The sequence below is a fragment of the Elephas maximus genome, chromosome 27 (genome assembly GCF_024166365.1).
Source record: "Elephas maximus indicus isolate mEleMax1 chromosome 27, mEleMax1 primary haplotype, whole genome shotgun sequence".
Taxonomy (NCBI): domain Eukaryota; kingdom Metazoa; phylum Chordata; class Mammalia; order Proboscidea; family Elephantidae; genus Elephas; species Elephas maximus.
Window position 1 is genome coordinate 29966371 of NC_064845.1, and position 21514 is coordinate 29987884.

Here is a 21514-nt window from a genome sequence, read left to right on the forward strand (position 1 = left end):
TCTTGGGACACAGTCTGGGATGTCTTGTAGTCAGCAGAGACACTACGATTGTGGTTAAAACTATGCTCAGAAGTTTGGTGATTTATCCCCCAGCTCAGTCCCCTAGATGGTTTCCTGAGAAAACAGAAGCCAACTCAGTCCAGTTCCTCCCACACAACTTATCAAAAGGACAAACACCTAGCCCATGAAGTGGAGGTTATGGAGCAATGAGGTGCTCGCAGCTTAGTGAAGATTGGGCACTTGGCACTGAGCCCTAATCTTCGCCACATGGCTCATCTACCCAGCTCTAATTCAAACCTAGACAATGGAAGTAGCATCTTTATCTAGACAGGCTCAGATTTTTCCAACTTCATTCAGTACAATAAAGGATCATTGCAAAGCCAAAGTTCTGGATGCCAACTCTTTACACCTGTTCAGCGTCTTCTGTGACTGTTTTCCCTCTGACCTTTCTTCTTGGATTGAATGGATGACCTCACTTGCTTCTAACCACAATGACTAGGACTCAAAGATGATGTCTGCTTGGAAATAAAATTTGGCTTCGGTAGCACCTTTCTGCCTCTGTATGGTTTAGACATCTCTAGACTTTTTTGTACCAGAAGACAGAAGAGGGAGATCTGGCGATTGGGCGCTTCTGGAAAGCCTGCTTAGTGTCAGTGCAAAGTGAGAATTTCATTCATTTACCCAACAGATGTTTACTGAGTACCTGTTATGTCCATGAATCATCTTATGTAATGACTGAGAATACAGCCATAAGCAGGATAGATAAAAATCTCTTCCCTCACAGGGTTTATATTCTAGAAGAAAGGAGATAGACAATGAATGTATAAACAGATAAAAGGATAATTTCAGATAGCCATAGAGCTATGAGTAAAAGTGAAAAAATGTGATGAGAGAAAGAATTGCTAAGACTAAGATGGGAGCAAGCTGCTTTGGTAGGGTGGTAGGAGAAGACCGCTCTGGGGAACATTACATTTAAGCTGAGACTTGAATAATAACATGATTTGGGGAAAAGAGTATCCTGGACAGAAAAACCAGCAAGTACAAAGTCCTTAAGGTGGGGACAAGCTTAGTTGTTCAGGAACAGAAAGGACAGTGTGGCTGGAGTGAAAGAGAAAGGGATTTCAGATGAAGCCAAAGAGGTATGCAGGGGCTAGATCATGTGAGATCGTAGGCTGTGATATGGAATAAAATTTGCTTGCCTGATGTAGACAGATGATTCAAATTCTTGGAAAGCCTCAAAGGGAAATAAAATACAGTAGTAATTGTGGGAGAGGTAGTATAACCTAGTGGCTAGGGGTTTAGACTCTGGAAACAACTCTCTGGGACTACATCCCAGCTGTACCACTATGCTGTGTGACTTTAGCAAAGTGACTTAACCTCTCTGGGCCTTGGTTCCTTCACCTTTAAGGTGGGAATAATAATTCATCCTCACAGATACTATTTTGCATTGAGGATTAAATAAATTTATATCTCTAAGATGCTTAGAACAGGGCCTGGCTTTTACTATTTGCTTAAGTATTTTAGTTGCATTGTTGTTGATGTTATTAATATTGTAGACTTATTACTAATGGGAAAAGGACTTTCAATGAGCTCTTCACTATGTTCTACTTTAGTTTTAAAAATGATTCGTGGAATTACATTGTCATAGATTGCTTTATCTGTCTCTAACTCTTCCCTCCCTTCTCCTGTCATGACCTCTCTGGGTGGAGTATATCTCCTTATTCTACTGACTTTGGGCTTGGTCATGGGTTAGAGATTGAATTGTGTCCCCCAAAATATGTGTTGGAATCCTAACCTTATACCTGTGGGTGTAATTCTTTTGGGAATAGGGTTTTCTTGTTAATGAAGCCATGTCAGTGTAGGGCGTGGCTTAAGCCTAATCACTTCTGAGTTATGAAAAGAGTAGATTAAACTCTTACAAAGCTGATTAGACTTAGAAGCAAGCACAGATGGAGGGAGGATAGATGCCACATGAAGATTGCCAAGGAACCAAGGAACACTGGGGCTACAGAGGCTGAGAAAAGGATCTTCCCCCAGAACAGCAAAGAGAGCCTTCTCCTACAGACAGCGCCCAAATCCATTCTCTGCCATCTTTGCTCTTTGCAGCTCTTGTTTTAGCTTAAAATTTCTGAATGGGTATGTCTTATTAAGTGAGCCTAAGTTGTGTGTTTCAGCTTTCAGGATAACCTGGGAATTGCCGCATAGTGGGCAGTAACATCTGTGACCACCAACCTTGACCTAGTGCACAGCTATTAATTCAGCTGAAACACAAGAATACAGCCAAACCAGCTGTTAAAATATTGCCATGCCACTTGTAAGTTATCACTACCCCTAGTCCCCCAAGTCCCCCACCAACATGCAGGAAATCCCAGCCCTCCCCCAAGACATCCTAGACCACTCCCTTGATTCAGCAACTGAAGGGTTAATGCTTGGAGGAATAAGGAGCCTTTGGGATTCTCCCCTAGCTGCTGTGGCAGAGAGTCAGTAATGCCAGTGATCTCTGGTTATGAAATATTTTGGTTCCCCCTCTGCAGATGGGCCTTCTGCTACACCAGGTAAGCACTCTAGTGGGCATGGGGTAGAATGGAAGAAGAGTCATGAGTCTGGCCTTCCACATCATGCCTGGTCCCATCCATCCTGCTCCAAGATGAGGCTGTTTTTCTGCCATCCCAACATCAGTACCTGCTTGTCAGGCTTGAGCCAAAATGCTTCCATAAGTCATGGCCATCTGTGAGTGGAATCTAACAAGGGGAAACCAGGACCATGGAGAAGTGATGATCTGTGGTGCTTACTATGAAATGCGTATGCCACAGGTATTTGGCTTGCAGTAATTTGTGTTTGAGATCCAGATCCAGTACCTATAAAACCCTGTACCTAGAGCCCACATGTAAGGAAAGCTAAACTTTGTCTTCTTTCTTGCCAGACCCATTCACACACAGGCTTATATGGGAAGGAACTGCGTGGTCTTTTCCATTCTGTGTATATTTTCCAGTATAGTCAGATGTAGAAGGAAAATGTATTTACCTCAGTGAGGGAGTTCAGTTTGTGAGAGAAAACTCCTGTGGGAGGGGGAAAGACTGACAAGTCACAGGGAATTAGACAAGCTCTCCAAGTCTGCAGAGGAGCTGCAGTTCCAGCTTCCCTTATGCTGTGGCCCATCTCAGGAAATAAAGTGGTCAAGTTCGTTCAGGGACCACTGCCCACACTCCATCACTGAAGTGTGGCCCAATGGTCAGGAAGGTTCAGGAAAGTAAGGACTGCCCCGACATGAGACCCCCATCCCTTCTAAACAGACTGCTGAGCAGTAAAACAGTTCCAACATTGAGGGACTTTGTTTTTCATCATCACTTGTTGCCTGTGAACATGGGCTCGGCTGTAGTCATAAGGCCTCTGGGTGGGGTTATTCTACGCGAAGAAGGACTGAAAAAGTGGGGGTGCCTGTATGTGTGCTGAGCTAAAAGAGAGAGGAAGGAGGGGAGAAAGACAATGTGGAAAAGAAAACGAAAGCAGTATTTGAGGCATATGAAGGGAGAAAGACTAAGAAATGTTCTTTCTTGGCTTAACTGAAACAATGCAACAGAGCTGAGCTTTCAGTACCCAAAGACCACTGTGTAAGGGGACCTCAGGGGAATCACTCGATGGTGATCAGTGAGGTAGAGCAACCCAGCCCGGGGTTGGGACAGAGGCCATGAGGCTCCTGTGTTGGCCACTTTCTGTCCTCTTTCATCTCTAGGTTGGACCTGATGACCAGCATCTAACACCTAGTGTTCCCTGACAAGCTAGAGATAGCCTGTTGTTTTTAAGTCTTTTTTTTTTTTTATTGTCATTTGTACTCAGACCTTCTGCAAAACACCTCTTTAAAGCATTAAAAAGCAAAGATAACACTTTGAGGGCTAAGGTGTGCCTAAACCATGCCATGAGATTTTTAGTGGCCTCAATGCATGCCAAAGCTGTACGATGAATAAGGAAGACAGAAGGAATATCTCAACATGTCCCACATAACTGGACCCCTAGAAATTTCAGGCCTAGAATAATCCCTGAATTTTTGTGGGATTAATTTCCCACCCTATGGCATGCAACCATTTTTTTTTTTTAACTTTTATTGAGCTTCAAGTGAACGTTTACAAATCAAGTCAGTCTGTCACATATAAGTTTATATACACCTTACTCCGTACTCCCATTTGCTCTCCCCCTAATGAGGCAGCCCTTCCAGTCTCTCCTGACAATTTTGCCAGCTTCCAACTCTCTATCCTCCCATCCCCCCTCTAGACAGGAGATGCCAACACAGTCTCAAGTGTCCACCTGATACAAATAGCTCGCTCTTCATCAGCATCTCTCTCCTACCCACTGTCCAGTCCCTTTCATGTCTGATGAGTTGTCTTTGGGAATGGTTCCTCTCCTGGGCCAACAGAAGGTTTGGGAACCATGACGGCCGGGATTCCTCTAGTCTCAGTCAGACCATTAAGTATGGTCTTTTTGTGAGAATTTGGGGTCTGCATCCCACTGATCTCCTGCTCCCTCACGGATTCTCTGTTGTGCTCCCTGTCAGGGCAGTCATCGGTTGTAGCCGGGCACCAACTAGTTCTTCTGGTCTCGGGATGATGTAGGTCTCTGGTTCATGTGGCCCTTTCTGTCTCTTGGGCTCTTAGTTGTCGTGTGACCTTGGTGTTCTTCATTCTCCTTTGATCCAGGTGGGTTGAGACCAATTGATGCATCTTAGATGGCCGCTTGTTAGCATTTAAGACCCCAGACCCCACATTTCAAAGTGGGATGCAGAATGTTTTCATAATAGAATTATTTTGCCAATTGACTTAGAAGTCCCCTTAAACCATGGTCCCCAAACCCCCGCCCTTGCTCCGCTGACCTTTGAAGCATTCATTTTATCCCGGAAACTTCTTTGCTTTTGGTCCAGTCCAGTTGAGTTGACCTTCCATGTATTGAGTATTGTCCTTCCCTTCACCTAAAGCAGTTCTTATCTACTAACTAATCAGTAAAATACCCTCTACCACCCTCCCTCCCTCCCCTGCCCCGTAACCACAAAAGTATGTGTTCTTCTCAGTTTATACTATTTCTCAAGATCTTGTAATAGTGGTCTTATCCAATATTTCTCCTTTTGCCTCTGACTAATTTCGCTCAGTATAATGCCTTCCAGGTTCCTCTATGTTATGAAATGTTTCACAGATGCCTCACTGTTCTTTATCGATGCGTAGTATTCCAGTGTGTGAATATACCACAATTTATTTAACTATTCATCCGTTGATGGACACCTTGTTTGCTTCCAGCTTTTTGCTATTGTAAACAGAGCTGCAATAAACATGGGTGTGCATATATCTGCTTGTGTGAAGGCTCTTATTTCTCTAGGGTATATTCCGAGGAGTGGGATTTCTGGGTTCTATGGTAGTTCTATTTCTAACTGTTTAAGGTAACGCCAGATATATTTCCAAAGTGGTTATACCATTTTACATTCCCAACAGCAGTGTATAAGAGTTCCAATCTCTCTGCAGCCTCTCCAACATTTATTATTTTGTGTTTTTCGGATTAATGCCAGCCTTGTTGGAGTGAGATGGAATCTCATCGTAGTTTTAATTTGCATTTCTCTAATGGCTAATAATCGAGAGCATTTTCTCATGTATCTGTTAGCTGCCTGAATATCTTCTTTAGTGAAGTGTGTGTTCATATCCTTTGCGCACTTCTTGATTGGGTTGTTTGTCTTTTTGTGGTTTTGTTTTGACATTATCGTATAGATTTTAGAGATCAGGCGCTGGTCGGAGATGTCATAGCTGAAAATTCTTTCCCAGTCTGTAGGTGGTCTTTTTACTCTTTTGGTGAAGTCTTTAGATGAGCATAGGTGTTTGATTTTTAGGAGCTCCCAGTTATCTGGTTTCTCTTCGGCATTTTTGGTAATGTTTTGTATTCTGTTTATGCCTTGTATTAGGGCTCCTAACGTTGTCCCTGTTTTGTCTTCCATGATCTTTATCGTTTTAGTCTTTATGTTTAGGTCTTTGATCCACTTGGAGTTAGTTTTTGTGCTTGGTGTGACGTATGGGTCCTGTTTCATTTTTTTGCAAATGGATATCCAGTTATGCTAGCACCATTTGTTAAAAAGACTATCTTTTCCCCAATTAACTGACACTGGGCCTTTGTCAAATATCAGCTGCTCATACGTGGATGGATGTGTATCTGGGTTCTCAATTCTGTTCGATTGGTCTATGTGTCTTTTGTTGTACCAGTTCCAGGCTGTTTTGACTACTGTGGCTGTATAATAGGTTCTGAAATCAGGTAGAGTGAGGCCTCCCACTTTCTTCTTCTTTTTCAGTAATGCTTTGCTTATCCGGGGCTTCTTTCCCTTCCATATGAAGTTGGTGATTTGTTTCTCCATCACATTAAAAAATGACATTGGAATTTGGATAGGAAGTGCATTGTATGTATAGATGGCTTTTGGTAGAATAGACATTTTTACTATGTTAAGTCTTCCTATCCATGAGCAAGGTATGTTTTTCCACTTAAGTAGGTCCTTCTTTTTAGTTTCTTGTAGTAGTACTTTGTAGTTTTCTTTGTATAGGTCTTTTACATCTTTGGTAAGATTTATTCCTAAGTATTTTATCTTCTTGGGGGCTACTGTGAATGGTATTGATTTGGTTATTTCCTCTTCGATGTTCTTTTTGTTGATGTAGAGGAATCCAAGTGATTTTTGTATGTTTATGTTATAACCTGAGACTCTGCCAAACTCTTCTATTAGTTTCAGTAGTTTTCTGGAGGATTCCTTAGGGTTTTCTGTGTATAAGATCATGTCATCTGCAAATAGAGATAATTTGACTTCCTCCTTGCCAATCCAGATGCCCTTTATTTCTTTGTCTAGCCTAATTGCTCTGGCTAGGACCTCTAGCACAATGTTGAATAAGAGCTGTGATAAAGGGCATCCTTGTCTGGTTCCCGTTCTCAAGGGAAATGCTTTCAGGCTCTCTCCATTTAGAGTGATGTTGGCTGTTGGCTTTGTATAGATGCCCTTTATTATGTTGAGGAATTTTCCTTCAATTCCTATTTTGGTAAGAGTTTTTATCATAAATGGGTGTTGGACTTTGTCAAATGCCTTTTCTGCATCAATTGATAAGATCATGTGGTTTTTGTCTTTCGTTTTATTTATATGGTAGATTACATTAATGGTTTTTCTCATATTAAACCAGCCTTGCATACCTGGTATAAATCCCACTTGGTCATGGTGGATTAATTTTTTGATATGTTGTTGAATTCTATTGGCTAGAATTTTCTTGAGGGTTTTTGCATCTCTGTTCATGAGGGATATAGGTCTGTAATTTTCTTTTTTTGTAATGTCTTTACCTGGTTTGGTATCAGGGAAATGGTGGCTTCATAGAATGAGTTAGGTAGTATTCCTTTATTTTCTATGCTTTGAAATACCTTTAGTAGTAGTGGTGTTATCTCTTCTCTGAAAGTTTGGTAGAACTCTGCAGTATAGCCATCCGGGCCAGGGCTTTTTTTTGTTGGGAGTTTTTTGGTTACCGTTTCAATGTCTTTTTTTGTTATGGGTCTATTTAGTTGTTCTACTTCTGATTGTGTTAGTTTAGGTAGGTAGTGTTTTTGTAGGATTTCATCCATTTCTTCTAGGTTTGCAAATTTGTTAGAGTACAATGTTTTGTAATAATCTGATATCATTCTTTTAATTTCAGTTGGGTCTGTTGTGATGTGGCCCATCTCATTTCTTATTCGGGTTATTTTTTTCCTTTCCTGTATTTCTTAAGTCAGTCTGGCCAGTGGTTTATCAATTTTGTTAATTTTTTCGAAGAACCAGCTTTTGGCTTTGTTAATTCTTTGAATTGTTTTTCTGTTCTCTAATTCATTTAGTTCAGCTCTAATTTTTATTATTTGTTTGCTTTTGGTGCCTGATGGATTCTTTTGTGGCGCACTTTCTATTTGTTCAAGTTGTAGGGACAGTTATCTGATTTTGGCTCTTTCTTCTTTTTGTATGTGTGCATTTATCGATATAAATTGGCCTCTGAGCACTGGTTTTGCTGTGTCCCAGAGGTTTTGATAGGAAGTACTTTCATTCTCATTGCATTCTATGAATTTCCTTATTCCCTCCTTGATGTCTTCTATAACCCAGTCTTTTTTCAGGAGGGTATTGTTCAGTTTCCAAGTATTTGATTTCTTTTCCCTAATTTTTCTGTTATTGATTTCTACTTTTATGGCCCTGTGGTCTGAGAAGATGCTTTGTAATATTTTGATGTTTTGGATTCTGCAAAGGTTTGTTTTATGCCCTAATATGTGGTCTATTCTAGAGACTATTCCATGTGCACTAGAAAAAAAGGTATACTTTGCAGCAGTTGGGTAGAGAGTTCTGTATAAGTCAATGAGGACAGGTTGGTTGATTGTTGTAAGTAGGCCTTCCGTGTCTCTATTGAGCTTCTTACTGGATGTCCTGTCCTTCTCCGAAAGTGGTGTGTTGAAGTCTCCTACTATAATTGTGGAGGTGTCTATCTCACTTTTCAATTCTGTTAAAATTTGATTTATGTATCTTGCAGCCCTGTCATTGGGTGCATAAATATTTAATATGGTTATATCTTCCTCGTCAACTGTCCCTTTTATCATTATGTAGTGTCCTTCTTTATCCTTTGTGGTGGATTTAAGTTTAAAGTCTATTTTGTCAGAAATTAATATTGCTACTCCTCTTCTTTTTTGCTTATTGTTTGCTTGATATATTTTTTTCCATCCTTTGAGTTTTAGTTTGTTTGTGTCTCTAAGTCTAAGGTGTGTCTCTTGTAGGCAGCATATAGACAGATCGTGTTTCTTTATCCAGTCTGAGACTCTCTGTCTCTTTATTGGTGCATTTAGTCCATTTACATTCAGCGTAATTATAGATAAGTATGTGTTTTAGTGTTGTCATTTTGATGCCTTTTTATGTGTGTTGTTGACAATTTAATTTTTCCACTTACTTTTTTGTGCTGAGATGTTTTTCTTTGTAAATTGTGTGTTCCTCGTTTTCATAGTATTTGACTTTATGTTTGCTGAGTCGTTACGTTTTTCTTGGTTTTTATTTTGAGTTATGGCGTTGTTATACCTCTTTGTGGTTACCTTAATATTTACCCCTATTTTTCTAAGTAAAAACCTAACTTGTATTGTCCTATATCGCCTTGTATCCCTCTCCATAGCAACCATTTTGTTTTTATAGCATGCAACCATTTTACCAATAAGTCCAGAGTCACTGACACGTCTTCCTTACTAGGTCCAGTCAGTGTAATGGGCCCATGTGATAGCTTGTGGAAGGGAAAGGTGATAAAGTTCCCTGCAGTGTAAATTAGGATGTATGGCTGGAGAGTTGTAGCCATGAGGTAGGGAACTGAAGTTGTATTGGTCATGCAGTTGTTGTTTTGTGTTTTTGTTAGGTGCCATCGAATCAGTTCCAACTCATAGCGACCCTATGCACAACAGAACGAAACACTGGCCAGTCCTGCACTATCCTTACAATCGTTGTTATGCTTGAGCTCATTGTTGCAGCCATTGTGTCAATCCACCTCATTGAGGGTCTTCTTCTTTTCAGCTGACCCTGTACTCTGCCAAGCATGATGTCCTTCTCCAGGGATGGGTCCCTCCTGACAACATGTCCAAATTATGTAAGATGCAGTCTCGCCATCCTTGCCTGTAAGGAGCATTCTGGTTCTTTTGGCAGTCCATGGTATATTGAATATTCTTCGGCAACACCACAATTCAAAAGCATCAACTCTTCTTCAGTCTTCCTTATTCATTGTCCAGCTTTCACACGCATTTGATGCAATTGAAAATACCATGGCTTGAGTCAGGCACACCTTAGTCTTCAGGGTGACATCTTTGGTCTTCAACACTTTGAAGAGGTCCTTTGCAGCAGATTTGCCCAATGGAATGCGTCTTTTGATTTCTTGACTTTTCTTCCATGGCTGTTGATTGTGGATCCAAGTAAAACGAAATCCTTGACAACTTCAATCTTTTCTCCATTTATCATGATGTTGCTCATTGGTCCAGTGTGACGGTTTTTGTTTTCTTTATGTTGAGGTGCAATCCATACTGAAGGCTGTGGTCTTTGATCTTCCTCAGTAAGTGCTCCAAGTCCTCTTCACTTTCAACAAGCAAGGTTGTGTCATCTGCATAATGCAGGTTGTTAATCAGTCTTCCTCCAATCCTGTTGCCACGTTCTTCTTCATATAGTCCAGCTTCTTGTATTATTTGTTCAGCATACAGATTAAATAGGTATGGTGAAAGAATACAACCCTGACGCACACCTTTCCAGACTTTAAACCAATCAGTATTCCCTTGTACTGTCCGAACAACTGCCTCTTGATCTATGTAAAGGTTCCTCAGGAGCACAATTAAGTGTTCTGGAATTCCCATTCTTCGCAGTGTTATCCATAGTTTGTTATGATCCACACAGTCGAATGCCTTTGCATAGTCAATAAAATACAGGTAAACATCCTTCTGGTATTCTCTGCTTTCAGCCAGGATCCATCTGATATCAGCAATGATATCCCTGGTTCCACGTCCTCTTCTGAAACCAGCCTGAATTTCTGGCAGTTGTAGAGATGGGAATGTCCCAAGTCCACGGGTCAGGAAAGCGCCCTCTGATTCACATAGGCATAGGAGCTGTAAACCCAAGACTGGCAGGCCTGAGAGCAGGGCTCTTGCTCACAGTCTGTGAAAATGGGCAAATCTCAAGATTGGCAGGAAGACCACAGGTAAGCTACTAGCTCAAGTCCCAAGAACTGGAGGTCCGACAAATGGCAGCCAGTTGCAGAGTCCAGAATGAGCAAAAGCCCCCGAGCCCTTTTGAATGTCTGCCCACACTTGATGCAGGCTACATGCCCAAGGAAGCTCCCTTCAACTGATTGGCTACTCACAGCAGATCCCATCATGGGGCTGATCATGTATTAAATCTCAATAGGGAAGTGATCACAACATTATAGGACTGCCAAAACACTGAGAATCATGGCCCAGCCACATTAACACACAATCGTAACCGTCACAGATCTTGATCTCCTTGCCCTTCCACAAGACACCACACTGGTCCATTACATTGATGACATTATGCTGATTGGACCTAGTAAGAAATAAGTATCAATGACGCTAAACTTATTGGTAAGACATTTGTATGCTAAAGGATGGGAAATTATTCCAACCAAAATTCATTTTCCCTATACCTCAGTGAAATTTCTAGGGCTCCAGTGGTATGGGGCCTGTCAAGATATTCCTTGCAAAGTGAAGGAAAAGTTGGTGTATCTGGCCCCTCCCACAACTAAAAAGGAGGCACAGCACCTGTTGGGCCAGTTTGGATTTTGGAGGCAACATATCCCTCATTTGGGTGTGCTATTCTAGCCTATTTATCAAGTGACTTGAAAAGCTGGTAGTTTTGAGTGGGGCGCAGAACACGGGAAGGCCTTTCACCAGGTTCAGGCTGATGTCCAAGCTGCTTTGTCACTTGGGCCATGTGATCTGGCATATCCAATGCTTTTGGAAATGTCCATGGCAGATAGAGATGCTGTTTGGGGTCTTTGGCAGTCTCCTGTTGGTGAATCACAGTGCAGACCCTTAGGATTTTGGAAAAAAGCCCTGCCATCCTCCGCAGAAACTTGTTTCTCCCATAGCCAGGATTCATGGGTCCAGGAATCAAGAGATGGAAATGGAAGTGGCACCATTCACTATTACCCCTAGGGTCTCACTTGCAAAATTTTTGCTTCCTATCCCCAAGACCCTAGGGATCTTAGTTTCAAAGTGAGGAATGATCCCAGCAGGAGAAAAACACTGATCGAACTGGAAGTTAAGAATGCCACCTAGCCACTTTGGGCTCCTTGGCCTCTGGATCAGCAGGCAAAGAAAGGGGTTACCATATTGGCTGGTGTGAATGATCCTGATTACCAAGGGGAAATCAGAGTGATATTGCATGATAAATGTAAGGAAGAGGATTTCTGGAATACAGGAGATTCCTTAGGACGTCATGTAGTACTACCATGCCCTGTGATAAAAGGCAATGGAAAACTACAGGAACCCAATTCTGACATGATTGCTAATAGCCCAGACCATTCAGAAATGAAGGTATGATTCACCCACCAGGCAAAGAACTATAATCAGTTGAGGTGCTTGCTGAGGGTAAAGGGAAAACAGAAGGGGTGGTAGAAGAAGGTAGTTTTAAATACCAGTTATGACCACATGATCAGTTGCAGAAATGAGGACTATAATTGTTATGAGTATTTCTTCCTTGTATGTGTGCATCAAACATTTTTGTTTTCTTCACTCAAAAAATAGAAGATGTAAATGGTACTAGTGTAGTTAGGCCAAGAGGGGAAGTGACTTTCCCAAGATCACAGCACCAGTACCCAGCCCTGTTTGAAGGTGTACTCCATGCATGCTGCTTCCCACCCCTGCTTGAAATTCTTCCATCTCTGAGTTTGTGCATTAGCTACAGGAACAGATATTCCAAAAGGCAAGGTAAGCGTGGTGAACACCACACCTTTGATGTGGTGAAGCATATGTGAAATTGTTCACTACAGATTTGTAAGTAAGCACAAGTAAACTTGTGCTTACCTTGCTTACTGGGTCATCTGCCCCCATCAGGGATTGTAAATTGAAAAAGAGGCTTTGATTCCGTAGGAAGGTGCTGTGGGGTTGGGAGAGAGACAGATGCCAGCCATACCTAGAAGCAGAGTCTTTGATGTGGTGAAAAACTATGAAAATGTTCACTACAGATGATCTGGTAACCAGTAAGCCCTGTACTTACCTTGCCTATTGAATAATCTGCCTCTAATTAGCTAAATGCAACATCAGCCCATGGGTTCTTATCTCACAAACACTTGCTGATATCCCTAAGAAGAAGATGCTAGAATGATGCCCACTGTGTGGGGTGGGGGACTGGGGAAGCTCTGAGAAGCACAAAGACTTGTCTAGGGTTGCACATTGCTTAGGAGGGATGAGCTGTGTCTGAACCCAGCTCTGTCTGCTGCACCCAGGCCCTCCCCAGGTTCTGTGGGGGAAGGGGAGGGGGCTGTGTTAGTGTCACTGTGTACAGTTATGGAGATGGCCTGGGGAGAGGTGAGCAATCAGCAGCCCAGAGGAGACTTTGGGGAGGTCTCATCTGAGGTTGGGCCCAGGTCAGGGGACCCAGAACATGACCTCACTTACTTGACACCAGAGTACATAGAACTTGGAACCCTGGTAACCAGGCACCCACATTGTAAACAAAGCCCCCTACCCAACTCACTTGAGTGGAAACGCTTGAACTGAGAACATGTTTTCTTGTTTCTCATCCCCTGTTGAACCAAAGCTTGAGAAAGCCAGGAGTTCAACCCTGTCCCGAAGGCTGAGACATGGTCTCATATCCCACCCCCGAAGGCTCTGGCCACTTTCCAAAAGAAACCCGAAGGTAACACAGGGTGGCCCAGAGCTGCCAGTCCAAGCCAGGCCACCACTGTGATCCCACCTGGGCAGCCTCACATCCCTCTCCCAGATCATACCAGCCCCCAGGCCATGCCAGCCCTTGTCCTCATGGGGTCCCTGGTAAACAGGGGCAGGGAGGAAATGTGGACAGAACTGATGAGACAGAAAGTTGTTGGATAAGGCAGGGTCCATTTGGGAGGGAGGAGGATGGGAGTCAGAGAAGGAGGGCCATGTGATCTGGGGAGATTTGGGAGGGGAGAAGTGATGATGAGGATGATGAAAATGGTGCTGTTGCTTGAGGGCAACCCCAAGCTCCAGCCCCACAGCCCCTCACCATCACTGGGTTCACGGGGCTGGGTCTGACCTGCAATGGGGTGGTGGCTGGGCCTAGTCCATCAGATCGGGTGCCTTGGAGACTGGGAGCTGGGGCATCAAGGCAGAGACCTCCTTCAAGTCCCTGCCCCAACCCCACTGATCACATAGAACTGTCTGGAACCTAAGCCTGCCCAGAGGTCCCAGTTCAGACCAGGGCTTTAGGGAGGGACTGTCAGGGTCACAGACCGAGTTAGCACTCTCACCTGGGGCTTCTCTGAGATGCAGCTCGCCTGAGTGGGGCAGTCAAATCACAGTCCTAACTACTGGAATTGCCTGGGCCACTGCTGACCCTATGCTAGTCCGGCTTCTCCCAGATCCTGCTGCGAAACTCAAAGGTTGATTTTTCTATCCGTGGGCTTGGCCAGGGCTGGATGGTGCACCTCTAGGCCGACCCACTCATCACATGGTGGCAGATGGGAAACTGGGAGCTCCTCCAAGGCCCAGGGGGCACAAGGGTCTGAAGGGGCAGAAAGCGAAGGAGGTGGCTCAGAGGGGCCCTTGATGCCTCCCGGGCCACTGCCACCACTGTCTCTCCAGAACCAGGTGCAGAAGATCCCCAAAGAAAAGGAGAATGGCATCACCCAGCTGGGGTCCAGGAAGGGCTGGTGTAGGCTCAGGGTAAGTGCAGGGGAGGGGTCTGGGTCCCTGGGTGGGACCCTAGATGACCAGAGAGTGCCTGGGGCCCAGACAGTGTCCTGGAGACCCCCAGTTCTCTCCCAGGAGTTTCCCACTTGAGGGCCCCCAGTCCCCTCTCAATGAAATTGACCACCACCGTTTCCTGTCCTCCTACCCCCCTGCCACTGCCCTCCCTGCCCTGGCCAGCTACAAAGCCTCTATTCCCATATTTGTAAGAATATCAGAAAGGAGTTTTTTATACTATCGTCCCTTCACATAAGCCCATGGGTCTTTTTGCATGTTGCTGCTGTTTTAGTGTTTAACTTCCAATCCCAGGGCCCTGGGCAGCAGTCGGCTGGGCTGTCCTTCCACACCTTCGCCCAGCCTCGCACATCGTCATGCTTAGCAGGCTTCTTCTACCCTAAAGTGCAGGGCTCAGGCTATGACACATCTTTTTCTGCCACTGCAAGCTCAAGAAACACATCATGTGACCCATCCAGTTCAGGAGCTGTGTCCTTACTACAGAATGTTCCAGAAGGGAGACCAGTCCCCACAGTGACATCTAGTGCAAGCTCACTCCTTCCCGGCTGGGGACAGTGCACAGAGCAAACACACCCATGAGACTGGCCCTGGACTGATTCCTTGTGCTGCCCTTTCAGCAGGGCTACAGGAATGCTTACAAGTGTCCTCATACACAGTCCCACTCAGGACAGACTCCCAGGAGTGGCATGCTGGGGGAAGGATGTGCACATTTCAAGTTTGGATCACTAGAGCCAGACTCCTTCCCAAAACAAAAGTCGCAGTCCCGTGGCCCAAAAGTCTTGACAACGGCTGTGTCCCTACATCGAGCCAGTTCTGGGTCTTAGGGTTCTTTTCCATTTTGCCAATCTGCTGTCAGGGTGGCCAATGGAACTGCAGGGTGGCTTTGAGGTGCTTTTTGGCCCTGAGAAGCCAAGCCCCTTCTCAGTCCTTCGCTGGCCATTCAGTTTCACTCTTTCTGAGTCATTTGTTCAGATCCTGGATCCTGTGGGGGTCTTTCTCCCACCCAAGGATCTCCAGGTTCTCACCCTTGGCTGGATCTGGGTACTCCATAGCTTCAGGTTCTCAAAACCCGCTTTGATGTACAGAAAGAAATATCCGTGTCCTGCTTATCTCATGGGTGTGTTTGGTCTATGCACTGTCCCCAGCCGGGAAGGAGTGAGCTTGCACTAGATGTTCCCCTCTGAGTCAGGAGCAGAGCAGGCCTTACGCAGCACAGAGGGAACATCGCAGAGCCCTAGTGTTGGACAGTTCTGGGGGCTGACCAGGTGACTTTGAGGAAACACTAGACATCACCAAGCCTCTGTTTTCTCATCACTGGAATGGGGTGTTTTGTGAGGACTCACTGGAACACTGCTCTTCCTCCAGGGAGATACCATGGTTACTTAGTTAACAAAATAACTTCAGGTTCCTAATGTTTCTAATCATCTCTCCACCTCCAAATGTGCTTGGAAAGCCCAGCCCTGTTTTCTGCTGAAGGCACTCATGTCCCACCTCCTGCCACAGGTCACTGAGGGAGAGGGAGTGCCTGGTCTGAGCTCCGTGGCCCTGACCCTCCTGGTGGTTCATGAGGCTGCCTCTGACAATATGTCCCTCCTCTGTCCCACCCCAGTGTGTCTGTGGTTCTGACGAGGACTTGGATGAGGCCTGGGTGATGAAAACCTTCAAGGCAGGCTCACTGGAGAAGCTGGTGGAGCACCTGGTGCTCGCATTCCTAAAGGGTAACTTCTCCTACATCAGAATCTTCCTGGGAACCTATAGAACCTACGCCACCACCCAGCAGGTCCTAGACCAGCTGCTCCAAAGGTGAGCGCCCTGCCCTCCACAGCCCAGTGGAGGCTCTGTCCCCTGCCAGTTGTGAGTCTGCAGAATGTCACTTCACCACTCAGAGCCTGTTTGCTCCACTGAGAAGTGGGGCGATAAAGGACAAATCAGCTAGAATTACTGTCAGGACCCCGTGGGACAAGCCATGGAAAGTGTGTACCAGAGCCCAGCTCTTTGGTAAAGGGTGTTGGAGGGTCTGGGATGTTCACATTTATTATTTTCTTCTCCCCCATAAAGAAACTGTCTGCCTCAACCCTCACTCACTGTGTGCCCTTGAGCAAACTCATTTCCCATTTGTAAAGGGGAGGTTGAGATTCCATTTAGTGGGTCCTTGTCCTTGGTATTGCCAGAACGGGGATCTTGGAGGCTGGTAGAAGGGTCCCAGGACTCTCAGATACCTGGGAAGGTGCTGCTTGGGTTCACTCATTTACCAGTTGTCTATGAAGCCCCTACTGTTGCAGACACTGTTCTAGGCACTTAGCATCGTTCAGTAGACGAAGCAGGTAGGAAGCCCTGCCCTCCTGGACCTCCATTCTAGTCGGGGAGTCAGACAGGAACATTAGACATCTTAAGCAAGTAGTGTCCACAGTGCATTAGATGTGACACCCTCACACCACCTCTAGGTATGGATGTAACCACCCCTATTCTGCCCAGGATGCTGAACCCCAAGACCAGCTGAAAGGGTGAGTGGACTGTGGGTGGACAAAGAGGGGCTCCTGTCTATTCAGAAGGGTGGAGGCTGTACGGGGCCTGTGTCTGGATTGGGGCTGGGCAGACTCTGGACCCCACACATCTGGATTCCACTACAGGAATGAGTTTAGAAGCACCTCCTGCAGGAGATAAGCAGTCATAGAGAGCTGGGGATGGAACCTGGGCATTCTGGGGAGCAGAGGGGAGGCTGGGGGCTCAGAGAGGCCCCTGAGAGAACCCATCCCCGCACAATCCCCTCACATTTCCATTTGCCCCCCCCATATTGGGGGCCCAAAATAGGAGGTGCGGGGTGGGAGGGAGAGAAACCTGCTCCTGAATCTCAATCCCCAGTTGTGGATGCTCAGCTGCTATGCGGGTCCCCTGTCCCAGGGGAGAACAGTGTCAATGGGAGAAGAGACGATCACACGTGTGCAGAGAATCAGGCAGCATGGTGCTGCACACTCTCCAGAGGAGGGTACTGAGGGCCTGGGCATCTGGGGCAGGGGACAGCCTCCATGTGTCGCCCAGCATCAGATAATCCTGGAGCACTACTGTGTGCCAGGCTGTGAGATGAACATGCAGACACACATCTCCGTGCCCTTAGAGGGTTACTGCCCAGTGGGGAGAGGGCCGGGGGAGAGAAAGGGATGTAATTCAGGCTCCCCAAGGAGGGAGAGTTCTTTAGATCATTGATGGGGACCTCCCTGGGATGGAGGCTGTGTGCTAGCCCTCTGCTCAGTGACCAGGCCTGCTACTGCCAGGATAGCCAGAGGGTGTGATGCAGGGTGGTGCTGACCTTTGGAAGGACGGGCAGACACAGGGCCCTTTGCAGGGGTGCCCTGGGAGGGCAGTGTCTCAGGAAAAGCCAGGCCTCTGACCCTGCTCTTCACCACCCACCCCTAGTGCCATCTCTTTTATCCTGGGCACGTGGCTGAAGGAATACTCAGAGGATTTCGATCAGCCCCCAGACTTCCCCTGCCTAAAGCTCGTGATGGAGTATGTGCAGGTGAACATGCCAGGCTCACATCTAGAGCACCGTGCCCAACTTCTGTTGGCCCAGCTGGATCAAATGGAGGTCACTGAGACAGAGCCAGAGGGTGAGGAGGACTGGGCATGCCTGCACGTGAGCTTGTGAGGGGGACATGGGAAGACCCCCAGAGGCTGGGGTTGACCTATAGCGCAGAGTAACCTCAGACCCTCCTCTGGTGGACCATGGTCTGGGAAGACTTCCTGGGGTGGAAATCTTGGGAATGGGCTTCTCTTGATGGCAATGAGATGTTTTTCATCATTGGAAAGGTATGAGGAAAGGCAGTCATATTGGTGAACATTTCTCCTCTTGCAGCTCCAGAGCCAAGGCCAGGGCCAGTTGTAAAAGTAGCTCAAGATCCATCTTTGCCTCGAGAACTGGCTCCTGCACCATGTTCTGGGGTACATTCTGCTCCTGTACTGGCACCGGAGCTCCATAGCACACTGCCTATTACATCGCCAGCTCCAGAACCTGCACCAGATGGAGAGCCGGCTGGAGGGGTGGATTCCCATCCAGGGTCACCTCCAGAACTGGCTCCCGGACCACTGGCTGATGTTAATCCTACTTCTGCTACAACACTGGAGCTCCATACCACCCCAGCTATTTCATCACCAGCACCTGTGCTGGCACCTGATGAAGAGCCAGCTGGAGGGTCAGAGTCTTATCCTGGGCCACCTTCAGAGCCAACTCCTGGACCACTGGCTACTGTCAGTCCTGCTCCTGCTCCAACACCAGAGCTCAATGTAGCCCAGGCCCTCCTCCAGCTCCATCACCAGCATCCGATGGACAACTGGATGGAGAGGTGGATTCCCACCCTGGACTACTTCCAGAACCGGAACCTGGACCAGCAGCTGATGTCGATTCTGCTCCTGCTCCAACACAGAAGCTCCGTGGAGCACCAGCTCTTCCATGATGAGCTTCAGCTGTGGCAGCAGAGGGCTAGCCCCATGGAGGTTCGGATTCTTAACCTGGGCCACCTGCAGAGCCAGAGAATGGACAACCTGGTGATGTGGATCCTGGTACTGAATGGACACCGAAGCTCAATAGAGCATCACCAGCTCCAGCACTGCCACCACACGGAGAGCTGGATTTTTACCCTGGGCGACTTCCAGAACACATTCAAGGAAAACTTCATGAGTTACATTCTGTCCTTGCAGCAACATTGGAGCTGGGTACATCAACAGGTCCTCCAACAGCAAGTTGAGCAGACAGAGAGCCTTTTGGAAGATCGGATTCTCTTCCTCGGCCAACACCATAATGGGCTCCTGGACCACCTGGTGAGGTTGATCATGCTCCTGGACTAACACTGGAGCTCCTTAGGCCACCATCACGAGCTGCTTCACTGACACCAGATGAAGAGCCAGCTTAAGGGTCAGAGTCTTATCCTGGGATACATCCAAAACCTGCTCCTATACCACCTACTGATGTTGAACCCACTCTTGCACCAAAACCAAAGCTTCACTGGCACAGGTCTTTCTTCTCCATTTTCATCACTGACACTAGATGAAGGGCCAGCTGGAGGGGTGGATTTCCATCCTGGGCCACTTGCACCTGGCTCCCAGATGAACAGCTGATATTGATCCAGCTCCTGTTCCAACACTGGAGTGCCATACACCATTACATCCTCCATCTCCAGCACCGTCTGGGGCACCAGAGGCCTAACTAGTTGCCACATCTCCTCTACAGCAGCTCCTTATTGACAGCCAGGGAACATCTGCTCCAGAAGCAGACCCTTATTTCTCCTCACCTGAGTGGGTAGTTCTTGGTTTTGTTGTAGTATTTTCCCAGCTCAATTTATTCTGTATAGTTTATAGTATTTTAACTGGTAGACTTCTCATTAAATAAAGTTTTGTTGTAATAGCTTGCAAGTGTGTAATATAGTGGTTTTATGTACTTTTTCACAATTTTATTCACCATCGCCAGTGTCTCCTTCAGAACATTTTCATCACCACTGTGATGGTTAATGTTATGTGTCAACTTGGGTAGGCCATGATTCTCAGGGGTCTGGCTGACATTATGTAATCACACTCTATTTTATGATCTGATGTGAGCAGCCAATCAGTTGGAAAAGGCATTTCCTTGGGAACATGGCCTTCAAATCAATACATTTCCTGGGGTATGCAGCCATTAATCTGGCCAATGTCTTTTTCTCCATCCCTGTTTTGAAGGATCAACAGAAGCAGTTTGCCTTCAGCTGGCAAGGCCAGCAGTACACCTTCACTGTCTTATCTCAAAGGTATATCAACTCCCTAGCCCTATGTCATAATTTAATCCATAGGGACCTTTATCACCCTTCCTTTCCACAGTATGTCACACTGGTCCATTAAACTGATGACATTATGCTGATTGGACATAGTAAGAAAAAAGTATCAATGACTCCACAGTTATTGGTAGAATATTTGCCTGCTAGAAGGTAGGAATTATTCCCCCAAAATTCAGTTGTCTTCCACCTCAGTGAACTTTCTAGGGCTCCAGTGGTGTGGGCATGTCAAGATGTTCCTTGTAAAGTGAAGGATAAGTTGATGTATCTGGCCCCTCCTACAACTAAAAAGGAGGCACAGCCCCTGCTGGACGTCTTTGTATTTGGAAGCAACATACCCCTCATTTGGGTGTGCTACTCCAGCCTATTTATCAAAGGGCTGGTTTTGAGTGGGCCCAGAACAAGAGAAGACCTTGCAAGAGGTTCAGACTGATGTGCAAGCTGTTCTGCCACTTGAGCCATATGATCCAGCTAATGAAATGATGTTTGAAGAGTCACTTGCAAATAACGATGTTATTTGGGGTCTTTGGCAGGCTCCTATTGGTGAATCACAGTACAGGTCCTTAGGATTTGGGAGCAAAGCCCTGCCGTCCTACACAGTTAACTACTCTCCTTTTGCGAAACAGCTTTTTTCTTGTTACTGGGTCTTAGTAGAGACTGAACTCTTAACCATGGGCCACCAAATGACCATGTGTCCTGAGTTGCCCATCATGAATTGGGTGTTGTCTGACCCATAGAGCCATAAAGCTGGATGTGCACAACAGCACTCCATCCTTAAATTGAAGAGGTATGTACGATACAGGGCCGGAGCATGACCTGAACACTCAAGTAATTTGTACAAGGAAATGGCCCAAATGCTCATGGTCCCCACTCCTGTCATATTACCTGCCCTCTCCCAGGCTGCACCTATGGCCTCATTGGGAGTGCCTCATGATCAGTTGCCTGAGGAAGAGAAAACTCGTGCCTGGTGTATGGACGGTTCTGCGTGATATGCAGGCACCATTTGAATGTGCACAGTGGCACCACTGCAGCCCATTTCTGGGACTTCCCTGAAGGACAGTGGTGAAGGGATATCTTCCTAATGGCAGAACTTCAGGCAGTGTGCCTGGTTGTTCACTCTGCTTGGAAGGATAAATGGCCAGATACGCAATTGTACACTGATTCATGGGCTGTGGTCAATGGTTTGGCTGGATCGGCAGGGACTTGGAAGGAACATGATTGAGGAATAGGAGTCAAGGAGGTACGGGAAAGTGGTTTGTGATAGACTTCTCCGA

At 46.1% G+C, this 21514-nt stretch overlaps 1 protein-coding gene across 1 annotated transcript; it reads left to right on the plus strand.

The window, feature by feature from the left end:
- Positions 1-14017: 14017 nt before the first annotated feature.
- LOC126068254 (ral guanine nucleotide dissociation stimulator-like) lies at positions 14018-19284 on the plus strand. The gene is made up of 6 exons (XM_049870698.1): positions 14018-14403; positions 16052-16245; positions 16887-16946; positions 17857-18050; positions 18296-18381; positions 18757-19284. Exons 1-6 carry the CDS (start codon positions 14287-14289, stop codon positions 19282-19284), a joined length of 1179 nt encoding a protein of 392 aa, XP_049726655.1. The 5' UTR covers positions 14018-14286.
- Positions 19285-21514: the final 2230 nt, after the last annotated feature.

Bases quoted from the DNA above. Each gene is read 5' to 3' on its own strand.
- LOC126068254 (XM_049870698.1), top strand. From the start codon at position 14,287: ATGCCTCCCGGGCCACTGCCACCACTGTCTCTCCAGAACCAGGTGCAG. The intron at 16,947-17,856 runs GTGAGTGGACTG...ACCCACCCCTAG, and splicing joins CCCCAAGACCAGCTGAAAGG to TGCCATCTCTTTTATCCTGG. The intron at 18,051-18,295 runs GTGAGGAGGACT...CTCCTCTTGCAG, and splicing joins CACTGAGACAGAGCCAGAGG to CTCCAGAGCCAAGGCCAGGG.